The sequence below is a fragment of the Borostomias antarcticus genome (genome assembly GCF_949987555.1).
Source record: "Borostomias antarcticus genome assembly, chromosome: 8".
Lineage (NCBI taxonomy): Eukaryota > Metazoa > Chordata > Actinopteri > Stomiiformes > Stomiidae > Borostomias > Borostomias antarcticus.
The window spans coordinates 6330205-6342704 of record NC_140241.1 but is presented as its reverse complement, the minus strand read 5'-3'; the positions used below and the strand labels follow the sequence as shown (position 1 = coordinate 6342704).

Below are 12500 nucleotides of genomic sequence, written 5' to 3'. Positions count from 1 at the left end.
ACAGCCCTATCTCCCACACACACACACACACACACACACACACACACACACACACGCACACGCACGCACACGCACTCTCTCTCTCTCTCTCTCTCTCTCTCTCAATTCAATTAAATTGAATTCAATATGCTTTATTGGCATGAATGTCGGGTGAACAATATTGCCAAAGTGTCAAGAACACAATTCAATAATAAGATGAACAAAAAAAGCAGATTAAGTATATGGTTAATTACTGTAAGTGAACTAACAACTAACAGCTCTCTTTGTAGTAAGTAATATTTCTAGTAAAAATGTGGCCAAATAAAGGGAAAAATAAATAAATAATAAATAAAAGTTGTGCTACTGGATGTCCCTAAGGTTGTGGCAACTTGTTACGTATTTTGCGGCTATAATAGCACAATCCTTCTTCTCTCCTAAAAGGTATTGGACTCTTTTTTGTTCTGTTAGGGATTCAAATTTGGGGCATCTGTCTCTCTCTCTCTCTCTCTCTCTCTCTCTCTCTCGACATCCCATTTGATTTCTCTCTCTCTGGTGAAGTTCTATCTTCTAACCTCTACCCCAGCCCCCCAGCACCAGGTTCTATCCATCACCCCAACACCTCACCCTCTCCATCTGGGATGCAACCCTCCCCCCAGGCTTTGAACTTCTAAGATAAAGTGGATGGGATGTTCAGATGGGAGCAATGTGGCTCTCTTCCCTATTGCACTGTTATGCGGAGAGTGAGGGATTTGAGATTTCTCGGTCTTATTCCATCTCTTTCACCCCCCCCCCCCATCCCCTCTCTGTAAATACCACCGCTCTATTACTGACGCTGGCCGGACTCTGGTGAAGGTAAAGATCAACCCCTCTTCCCTCTCAGAGGTGCTATTCATCTATGGAATGAGATAACATGCAAGCGTGTGCAGCCCCCCCTCCCCCCACCACGCAACCCCCCCCACACACACACAGACACTCGAATGAACATGCGCACAACAGACACACACTAACAGCAGCAGTTAGTGGTAGTTAGCCCACAGTTTCCATGGTTGTCGGTTTATTTTCGGTACGTGTTTTGTGCGTCAGGAGAAAAAAAGATCCTACTATTTCCAAAAGCCTTTCTTTATTTTGCTTATTACTTATGGAACTTTTCCATTCAGACAAATTCCAGAATATGCCTGGAGTAGGTCTATTATATAATAATAATAATAAAAAAAGAAAGAAAGATATAAAACAAAAAACACTTCCAAGTGTAAAATAATAATATAAAAGTGCCTCTACTTGACGAGTGGTCTCGGTCTCGTTCTCGTATTATTATATTATAGTATTCCATTTGCAAAACGTGCGGTAACCGAAAATACTGCAATTCACCAGTGCGCATAGAACCATGGATGGCGTACTGTGCGGTACAATATTATACCGTGAACCGTGGCATCCCTAATTCCTATCCTACCACACACTAACTACAAACAAAATCATTCCTACCACTGTTATCACACACTCTTAATACGCACACACATGCGCACACACACACACACACAGTCCTACCTCATACTCCTCTGACTCGATGAGTAACTTGGCCGTAGTAATGCGAGTCTCATACGGAGGGATATCACTCTGGAAAACACAAGAACAACATCTGTAAGGAAAAAAACACTCTCACATAGGAGATGATTCCTCGATTAAGGACCAGACAGATTTGAGCTTTCTGTAGATGAGATGTGGTGTGTAGGGTTCATCACCAGGCCAGGTTCTCAGGGTGTAGGGAATAGGAGTTGGTTCTAGTGCTGACCAGGTTCTCAGGGTGTAGGGAATAGGAGTTGGTTCTAGTTCTGACCAGGTTCTCAGGGTGTAGGGAATAGGAGTTGGTTCTAGTGCTGACCAGGTTCTCAGGGTATAGGGAATAGGAGTTGGTTCTAGTGCTGACCAGGTTCTCAGGGTGTAGGGAATAGGAGTTGGTTCTAGTGCTGACCAGGTTCTCAGGGTGTAGGGAATAGGAGTTGGTTCTAGTGCTGACCAGGTTCTCAGGGTGTAGGGAATAGGAGTTGGTTCTAGTTCTGACCAGGGTCTCAGGGTGTAGGGAATAGGAGTTGGTTCTAGTGCTGACCAGGTTCTCAGGGTGTAGGGAATAGGAGTTGGTTCTAGTGCTGACCAGATTCTCAGGGTGTAGGGAATAGGAGTTGGTTCTAGTGCTGACCAGGTTCTCAGGGTGTAGGGAATAGGAGTTGGTTCTAGTGCTGACCAGGGTCTCAGGGTGTAGGGAATAGGAGTTGGTTCTAGTGCTGACCAGGTTCTCAGGGTGTAGGGAATAGGAGTTGGTTCTAATGCTGACCAGGTTCTCAGGGTGTAGGGAATAGGAGTTGGTTCTAGTGCTGACCAGGTTCTCAGGGTGTAGGGAATAGGAGTTGGTTCTAGTGCTGACCAGGGTCTCCAGGTGTAGGGACTAGGTGCTGGTTCTTCAACAGGCCAGGGTTTCAGGTGACTCCCCTACTCATGGGCTGAATCTGCTCTTGCATGATGGGATACGGGCTGCTTCTCACCTGTGTTTGCTCCTCCTCTATGGCTCCTCCGGAGGGCGGAGCCTCGTTCTGTTTGACAGCAGGTAACCACGCCTTGACACTTTTCATCAGGTAATCTCTCCCCTCCTAATCACACAAATGAACAAGCAAACATGTGCACGTGCACGCACACACACACACAGACACACACACACACTACATGAAATACAGACAGACAATGGACACAGGCTTCTCCTCTGGGCTGTGAAGTGCAAATAGTTGGAGCCACACTGCCACCTATTGGCCAGTGATGGTATTATAGCCATAACAACAGCGCACAGTAGCTGAATTCCAAATCGTGCACTTAGGCAAAAGTGCAGAGCACTTGTGGCCTTGTGGCCTCACATGCGCGTTCCCGCTAAGTCCACAAGGGCTCAGGGTAGTCCCAAAACAGAATTGCTAGGTCCACAAGTGCGCCACTGCCGTCATTTTGCGCACTTTAACCGCACTTACCGAAAGTCCGTAATTTCGCGGACTTAGGAGCAGAAAATACCCACAGTCCACCGTGTCTCATGTGACAGTGCTTGAGTGCATCCGAGTCATGATCCGAGTGCATCACACATAAATGACGACATTTGCCGATAACACAACATTGATCTTGAAATCCACATGCTGCAAACATATCCCACCCAACATAATTTTTAAATTATTATTAAATTAAAACAGATGTCAGTCGGTCAATTTGCAGAGCCGAGCGGAGAGCTGAGGAGCGCGTCAGAGCAGCCTCTGCGTAGGAGGGACGCGGCAGCCAATAAAAACGAAGTGGGAGGGGCATTGAGCTAAACTGGCTTGGGAATCGTTGGCACGCCGCTGGAAGTGCTGTCCCATTTAATTCATGGCCCTGCACCCTCTGGCCCTTCCAACTGACGTCAATTAAGTGCTCAGGCATCAGGCCGCAAGTGCGAGGGGCCGCAAGGGTGGTTTGCGCACTCAGATTGGGATTCAGCTAGTGTCTCTCTTCTCTCCTCTAATCAGATATAACCACTACTGGTAATGGAAAATATTGTCCTCAATGCCAAAGCTAGAGGAAGAAGTTATTATCGGTCTCTGAAATAGTTCAAATTAGCTCTGCTGACTTGAAAAGAACATGGTCACACTTCCTCAGACAACAGCTTGTATAACTGCTCTGTGTTGCAACAGGTGTAAGCTATGCAGTATGTATTATAATGTGTATTTGTCCATTGTTTATTTACTGTATGTATATTATGTCCTGTTACCCGTGGACAGGTCAATTGGACAAAATATGCAAATATCAATGAGAACTCCCTGTATAACTAAAGACGTTCTGATCTAGAAGGATTTCAGTGCACTGTAGAGACACGCCCCCCTTGTGTCTGCCCTTCTCTCCTGGGCCTCGTGTCCCACCCTGTAATCTATTTCTCAATCAAAAGACCCGTTATGGCCAAATTCATCTGTCCCATGATCAATTCAACATTATCAACTGCCATAAGATGATTAATGTCTTTGTCTGTGTGTGTGTGTGTGTGTGTGTGTGTGTGTGTGTGTGTGTGTGTGTGTGTGTGTGTGTGTGTGTATGTATGAGAGAGTGAGTCAGCTGATTAATGGCATATGATTCAATTTTCTAACATCAATTAACTCTGCAGATTCCTGCTTTAATGTGGTAATAACTCATCCAGTGTGTGTGTGTGTGTGTGTGTGTGTGTGTGCAGTGTGTGTGCGTGCACTGACCTGATTCCTCTCTGTACTGAACAGGTAGCTGGCCATGAGCTGTAGAGCCTCAGGGTTGTCATGGTGATGCTGTAACGCACTCTCTATGGCTTCTCTGCACTTGTCTCCTGCACCGTCTTCCATACTACACACACACACACACACACACACACACACACACACACACACACACACACACACACACACACACACACACACACACACACACACACACACACACACACACACATAAAATCAGACAGTTGTTGAGGTAAATCTGTCTCTAATTTGAGGGAGAGAGAGAGAGAGAGAGAGAGAGAGAGAGAGAGAGAGAGAGAGAGAGAGAGAGAGAGAGAGGGAGAGAGATTGTGTGTCTGTCGTGTGTCCACTGGTGTTTTACCAGAGGTCAGTTAGGTAGATCTCCGCCACAGAGCAATAGGCCACACACACGTCTTTGGCTGTCAGGGGGTCAGAGTCCTGGTCTGGGGGTGCAGCAGCCCCTGCCAGCGTCTGTTGGGAGGGGAGAGACCAGACCAGACGGTCTTAACCACCAGTCACCTGGCCCACCTCATTCAGAATGGTCAAGACACCGCATTCATCCTGGTCTTTCTGTGATGTGCCTGTTCTCTCAAGATGTGGTAAGTGGTTATCTGACCCTCTTCACTTACTGTACTGCATTAGTGTCTGCTAAAAGACTCCAACTGAAAATGTGAAAGTATACACGTTCTAAGACTTGGCCAACAGCGCCCTCTAGTGACAGAAGCTATGCCTCCACTTAGAGGTTTGAGGTCCAAATCCAGGTCTTTTTTATGCTTCAGTTGATCCATACTAAAGCCCATGGTATACTTGCTTTTAAATACACATACGCATACAAAAGATGGCTACCATGCGTCTCGTACGTTTCCTTGGAGCGTTGGCAGCGGTTGGCTGTGCAGGTCCACAGAAAGTAACGCGCCGCAAAATATGCGCTTGTTTACACGTACGAGTTGTTAAACAGCAAGTACACTGTCATGCGTGCTTAACCAGGAGCTGCAGGTGACTGGGGATAGGATGTAGTGTGTGTACTCACCATGCTGCTGTGTGTTTGTTTATCTAATGCAGAAAGGAGGACCTGGATGCCTCTGGTGTAGTAGTTGACCGCCTCCTGGCCTGTGTGGATCTGCCCCAGGTACATGTATTTACTATGGCCCTCGTCGGGACAGAGGTCCACAGCACGCAGAAACACTTAAGGGACAGGGTTAAGGAAGGGACTACAATACACACACACGAGCAAGCACCGAGTCAGAGACAACCACACCCTCTCCCTCTCTCTCACTCACTCGCACGCATGCACACATGCGGGCGCACGCGCGCGCGCACACACACACACACACACATACACACATCCTCTCTCTCTGTGGAGGATATTCCCTTGGATCTCTGAGTGTCTCCCAGTTCGGAGTAGATGTGGCCCAGCATGTCTAGGGTCTGTTGGTTGTTGGGCTCCAGCTCCAGAGCTCGCTGGCAGAATCGGCCAGCCATCTCAAAGTCAAAACTGTCCATACACTCTTCTGTCTGAAACAGGGGGAGACAGAGGCATAGTAACATACAAGTCCTGCTTAACTGACCAGAGCAAAGGTTAATTCCCCATATGGAATGGTGCTGATGACTAGTAATAGTGAGTGAGTGACTGTGACCTTTTCTAATAGTTGTTGAACTGAATATTTTTCAGCTGTTTTCTGCTTAGCCTTCTGTTGCATCCTCAGTTTCATTCTGTCCTGTGGAGACAGGCCAGCCAGCCCTGAGTCTGCAACACACACACACACACACACACACACACACACACACACACACACACACACACACACACACACACACACACACACACACACACACACACACACGTGTATACATTACACAGTTCTATTTGAATTAGTATTGTTCCATGATAGGTATCTTTCTATACGTGTGTAATAATGTGGGCTCATTCTCTAGAGAGCAGCAGCATCCCCACAAACTTTTGACAGCTCGACATTTGGAAGTTAGCTAACGTTAGCTACCTAACTAGCTACAGTTAGCTAGCTACCAAAGAGGCTTTGATAATCGTTATTAAACGTTAGCAACGTAACATTACCTCCGTTTGAGTGTGTATCTTTCCTCTTGCCTTTGGTCTTCTTCTTACTTTTTGCCTGGCCTCCCATGTTGCTGTTTAGGGAGATAGACTCGCTAGTATCACGAGTATTTCAGACAGTAGGATGTACAATTCTCTCCACGCATGGAACAGGACTGCGCACGCGCCTGGTGCAAACCAGCTGGCCGTTACGGGATCAGACAGTGGACAAAAGAGTCCCTTGCGCGTGAATTCTAGCAATCATAATAATTGAATCCTTTGGATTTTCTAAATTGTATTCTCCTGCGTCAAAAATTTTAACAGTAATCTGGTAGGAATTATATCTATCCTGTCGTTAAAACAGGCTCTAGTTTCCAACATATCATAGATAAAGATTTGTACAGGGGCGCGTAAAACGATGTGATTGACGTCCTCAACAGCCAATGGCAAACCGCGTGGGAGCTGTGCCCCTTGACGCAGTGGGAACGTTCTAGATTTGGACCAATATGCAACTACGTAATTCACGATTCGCTTACAGCTGTGTTGTAAATAAACGAATGACACACAGCCGTTGATACTGGGAATACGTTTTAAAAAATAACTGTAGATATACAGTATTTAATTTTGCACTAGCATCATTTTCACAACGACAGTTAACTGGAAGTCACAAAATCTGTCTGGCCACCACTAAATCACTGCTTTTTTGGCCGTCGAAGCGGTATGAGATTACCGTTAGCTAGCAAGCTAACGTAGCTAGGCTAGCTAACGTTAGCCAGCTAGCTAGTTCCGCGAAAGAACGTCAAGTTATTGCGCCAACGTCAAGTTAACCTATTATATCCACCAACAAGGCTACCAATTGATTGTCATCACTGGACTTCTCGCTGTCTCTTCTAGACGCTGAAATACAAGCAAGCGCTGCTAGTTAGTGATAACTAGTTTAGTTGAATCAGCTAACGTTAGCTGGCCTGTTTGAGTGGGCCCTCTCTGGACACTAGCATAGCTAGACAGATATTCTGTGATCAGCAAGTCTGTTTTGCCCGTCTTGTCAGACCAGCGCGTATATCAACGTTGATGCGCCTCTTTAGCATCTGTTTGCTGCAGGCTACTAAGGTGAGACTGCCGTGCCCCGGTTCTCCTCTGTGGCCAATGCCACCGGCTCTGCCTGCCGAGAGAAGTGGAGTTTCAATCCCGAGACGAGCGAAGAATAAACACAGCTAGCTTGCTATCCGCAGTCGAGCTCGCCGTGTGGTACCTCCTGGACAAGACTGGCCGTTGGACCAGGAGTAGTGGTTGAGCAGTTCACCTGCGAGAGTTGACATGTCGGAGCTGAACAAGGAAGTGGTGGATTTGGTCTGGGGGAGACCTTCCAGTGGTGGTGTGTCTGCGTCTCTCTTCCGGAGATGGACCCAAGGTAAACTGCCTCACTGTGGCTGTTTGTGCTGGACTTCACTAGTACTGAGTCGTAGGTAGCCCCCTCCATGCACCTCTATTTTTACACCTTCTGACTCTTGTTTGTATGTTCCAGGGTTTGTCTTCAGCGAGAATGAGCAGTCAGCCCTGGAGCAGTTTGAAGGAGGACCGTGTGCTGTGATTGCTCCTGTTCAGGTAGGTGTCTCACACACACACACACACACACACACACACACACACACACACACACACACACACACACACACACACACAGCTCAGTGCCTTAATGCGAGACAAACTCGAGTCCATGTGTGTGAGATTTAGATTCACACATGATTGATTCATGGCAGGTGTTTGTGGTGTGAGTAGCCTAAATCCTCACTTTGAGTTTGTGTTTTACTGCAGGCCTTTCTCTTGAAGAACATCCTGTTTAACAGAGAGAGTTCCAACTGGAGACCCATCACAGGTGTGTGTTCATCTCAGAATATCTTACAGAACCATGAGGCCCAGGGTGGCTAGAGTTGTCAGCGGATAGCCTGGACAAAATATAACGCTACTTGTTGCAATAGATTTAAAGTTGTAAATGATTAAAGGTATGCTTTTCTATTACTGTACTTATGTGACACAGAGGAGGAGCGGAAAGCAGCCCTGTGCTCCACTCTGAGTGAGATCCTAGAGTCGGCCTGCTCGACCCCCTCCGCTAGCTACTGCCTGGTCTCCTGGGCCAAGGGACAGAGTCCCCAAACCAGCACACACACTCGTGCAGAAACACACACGCAAGGGACTCCAGAGCCAGAGAGCAGCCAGCCACCACAAGAACAACAACCCAGTAAGTCTGGCAGTCTGCTGTGTACTATTTAAGCGTAAATGTTTGTATAATGAAAATTAGGTATTGCTGTGGTGGGATGGAATAGTTGAACTTAACTTGTATTGCATTGTGTGTTGTGTTGCACTAGCTAGTATCCTAGTGGAATGTCATTCATACATAATGTTGTGTGTGTGTGTGTTCTCCTGTGCATAGCTGCTTTGGCTGCAGAAGATCTTGGTTTTGAGCGATTTCACAGCATCCTCCAGTAAGTGACACTTTCCACGCACGGTGACTTAGGCTGCATTCACATGGCAGATTTTGCAAGCTGCTAAAAACGCGCGGTGCACCGCATTGTCCCTGGCCGGCACTATTCGTCGCCAAGCGACAGAACACAACAATGAAAAGCAACGCGTCTACAAAATCTGCCGTGTGAACGTAGCCTTAAACCTTGTAACTTGTTTTTAACTAGTTTTCCCTCTGCTACCTGCACACCATTCTGACACATGGTTGGTGTGAGTAGTTATGGCCTTCACTTGTCCAGCTTTTTCACCTCTGTTTAGATCAGCATCAGGCAGGGAGTCGATGACACTAGAGTGTGTTGACATTTGACCGGTTTGTCTCGCTGTGTTTTAGAGGAGTTTCAGACTACTTTAGATTCCACTCCACCGCTCACAAACCCCTGACTCGGCACATCCACTTATTGCTGCTAAATGAACACGTGCGCACACACACTTCTCACTGCTTGTTAGAAACTGAAACCCGAAAAACACATGCACACACACACTCTCTCTCTCTCACACACACACTCGCTCACACACACACACACACACACTCACACACACACACACACACACACACACACTCTCACACACACACACTCACACATGTAATGAACCAAGGCTGTCTGTCGTTGTGCCAGAGGAACATTGGAGTTTCATCAAGCACATAGCACAGGGGCAGCACAAAACGGAGTCAGCAGAATCCACTGCTGACTCACTGTTGCTGTGTGTGCCAAGACTGACATCAACGGCAGCAGATTACCAGCTACTCAAGATCTGTTTATTGCCATGTAGAAGGTTCACACATGCTAGGAATGTGACTAAGTTTAAGGCATACGCTGTTGTAGACGACATATGACAGGGTGCAGGACAGGACAGGACAGTGCAAAGACATGACAGTGCAAAACTGTACAAAAAAACAGGGTCCTGGAGCCGTGCAGGTCCTGTAGGGATGACAGTCTACAGCCGGTCTCCCTCTCAGTGGAGCGGACGATGTGCTGCAGTCTGCCCTTGTCCTTGCCCGTAGCGGATGAGTACCAGATGGTGATGGAGGAGGTGAGGATGGACTCAATGGAGGTGTAGAAGAGTACCATCATTGCCTTTGGCATGTTGGTTATGGAACAAGGGCACGCTTAAAAGGCACTTCGCTTGACACAGAAAAATGTGTTTCTCTTCAGCAGTAACAGTAATCTGTTGTAGTCTAACGTGCTGATTTTGTCTCTGCTTTCTCCTCAACTCTTGCATAGTAAGCGCACTGTCAACTCTGTGTCTGAGCTGAGGGAAGAGGTGCTGTCGCTCCACCACACCTGGAGAGGGCGCTGTGGGGTCCTGCTGTTTCTCTACTCTGTCATCCTCACCAAGGTAACATGCCTAAACTTTAGATGGGTGTGTATTTGTGTTTAAGCAATAGAATACATGAAGAATGAGGGTAAGAATCTCTCTCTCTCTCTCTCTCTCTCTCCCTCTCTCTCTGTCTCTCTCTCTCTCCCTCTCTCTCTCTCTCACTAGGGTATAGAGAACATAAGGAATGAGATACAGGATACAGCGGAACCTCTGATAGACCCAGTGTACGGCCATGGCAGGTATGTCCTCTCACACACTAACCTTCTACCAACCATGCTCACTCCCACAACTGTGGCAGTAGGGATGGCAGTGCCTGGATGTGCCTCATTCTCTCTCTCCCTCTCTCTCTCTCTCTCTCTCTCTCTCTCTCTCTCTCTCTCTCTCTGTCTGCAGTCAGAGTCTAGTCAACCTCTTGGTAACGGGCCATGCCGTGTCTAATGTGTGGGACGGAGACAGGGAGTGCTCTGGCATGAGTAAGTCTTCAGTTTGATCACTATACACTCTCCACACACATTCACAAACCACACATTGGTATACACACTCCTTCAAACCCTCCCTCTGGAGCTCTGCAGTCCCACAGCTGACCACCAGAGGGCAGTGATCATCCAATTATAAATACAAGTGTAGTTTCTTTCAAATCCTCAACATTGTAAAGAGCATACATGTTAGTGTGTATACAGTAGTGTTAGTGTGAGGGTCTGTGTCTGTATCCCCACCATCCACCCAACCTGCTGTCCTCCTCTTTCTCAGAGTTGCATGGTATCCATAACCAGGCTTCAGTGGGTTTCCTCACTCTGATGGAGTCACTACGCTATTGCAAGGTAGGAGCATACCCACACACACACACACACACACACACACACACACTTTCATCACACACCTACATTCTCTCACACACAAGGCCACACGGGCCAAACTGGCAGTGTGAGATGTGGGTCAGGGCCAATCTGTGGTTCCGTCAGTGTGTTCTTGTTTACTAGTCATGACTGACCGCCAGCAGACAGACGCCACCTGGCAGTGAGACAACAGGCACCACAAATAAACACACACACAGACGATACGCTACAGCTACTGCTGGTTCTAGGCAGCGGCATTTTACAGCCAGAGAAACACAAGCCACTAGTAGAGCTCCCGTGTGAAAATATGTGTTTGGAGAGAGAACGGTCCTAACTGCCTAAACCCAAACACACCCCCACTCCCAGAGTACTAGCCCAGAGAACTTCTTCACCTCTTGCACTTTCAATCTCTCTTGGTCTCTCTCTCTCTCTCTCTCTCTCTCCTCCCTCTCTCTCTCTCTCTCTCAAATTCAAATCCAAATAAGCTTTATTGGCACGATAGTGGAAAATAACCCACATTGCCAAAGCAGTTCATAAAATCAACATTCAAAAAATCAACATTTAGATTATGTATAAATAAATAAATAAAAAGTGAGTGTGAGGGTGTGTTATCTCCGACAGTGAGGGGTCTGGGTTGCTGCGAGTTCAACTCCCATACCCAAACCCAGCCCCGTGGAGTGAGTATCAGTGGTTATGTGATAGTAATTACGTGTTTGTGTATCATAACATACACAACAAAACATGAAGCTATATATCAACAATACAATCAAAAGCATTTAACAACAGTTCAATTTATAATATAATAACATGGGGAGCTGGCAATATCTTTCAGATGTAATCACTCAGATGTTTGCTTTACAGTAGAACGTGTTTCCCTTAATGTATGACAACAGTCAACATATTTAGCAGCTAATAATGTACACTGACTTTTCTCTCCACATAAATATGTCAGTTTCTCAGGATCAGGGAGGTGAATAAACTCAGGATATATATTATTTATTTTATCAAAGAAAATCTCTTAAATGTTTATATTTCTCACAATATAATAAGAAGTGAGATTCTGTTTCAACATTCTCTCTCTCTCTTTCTCTCTCTCTCCATGCTCTCTATCTCTCTCTCTCTCTGGCTCTCACACACACACTCCAGCCAGATTATAGTTCACACTAGTTTTGCACGGTATACCGAAATTTTGTATCTTTTTGTTAAAAACGGTCCGGTATTAGAAGTTCCCAGCGTTCGGTACTTATTGTAGGTCAAATGTGTCTCTTGTGTAAGTGATCGAGAGGAGGTGCGCCTCACGCTTTTTTTTTTTTACTATTTAAAGCTCAATGAGAACTTTTTTATAGTTCAATATTCACCTTTACTTGCTATTAGTTTATGAATTTTCCTTAGCACGACCCCCAAAACCATTTTCATGACATGAGACTGTATGAGACCCTGTGAATTTATCATTTTAGAATTTTGGTGTACTGGCTAGTGTACTGGCGGAAAATCTTGTGGTGGAAACAGAAGTGACTTGTTTTGCGTGTCACA

General features: G+C 46.3%; 2 protein-coding genes across 3 annotated transcripts in view; one reads left to right on the top strand and one right to left on the bottom strand.

Moving 5' to 3' along the window:
- Window positions 1-6456, bottom strand: part of LOC311312263 (uncharacterized protein) — a 19533-nt gene extending 13077 nt beyond the window's left edge. Inside the window, exons 1-8 of the mRNA XM_084442155.1 lie at window positions 6316-6456; window positions 5879-5988; window positions 5611-5756; window positions 5272-5428; window positions 4603-4712; window positions 4224-4347; window positions 2517-2621; window positions 1525-1593 (exon numbers count right to left, since the gene is read on the bottom strand). Coding sequence (XP_084298281.1) covers window positions 1525-1593; window positions 2517-2621; window positions 4224-4347; window positions 4603-4712; window positions 5272-5428; window positions 5611-5756; window positions 5879-5988; window positions 6316-6382 — 888 coding nt within the window. The 5' untranslated portion in view covers window positions 6383-6456. The remainder of the gene's footprint in view (window positions 1-1524; window positions 1594-2516; window positions 2622-4223; window positions 4348-4602; window positions 4713-5271; window positions 5429-5610; window positions 5757-5878; window positions 5989-6315) is intronic.
- Window positions 6457-7496: 1040 nt separating this feature from the next.
- mindy3 (MINDY lysine 48 deubiquitinase 3) overlaps window positions 7497-12500 on the top strand; it is a 23039-nt gene continuing 18035 nt past the window's right edge. For both annotated transcript variants that reach the window (XM_084442740.1, XM_084442739.1), the window contains exons 1-9: window positions 7497-7702; window positions 7817-7896; window positions 8107-8167; window positions 8330-8530; window positions 8723-8774; window positions 10035-10149; window positions 10297-10370; window positions 10525-10604; window positions 10882-10952. In XM_084442740.1, the coding sequence (XP_084298866.1) occupies window positions 7609-7702; window positions 7817-7896; window positions 8107-8167; window positions 8330-8530; window positions 8723-8774; window positions 10035-10149; window positions 10297-10370; window positions 10525-10604; window positions 10882-10952 (828 nt within the window). In that variant the 5' untranslated portion in view covers window positions 7497-7608. The remainder of the gene's footprint in view (window positions 7703-7816; window positions 7897-8106; window positions 8168-8329; window positions 8531-8722; window positions 8775-10034; window positions 10150-10296; window positions 10371-10524; window positions 10605-10881; window positions 10953-12500) is intronic.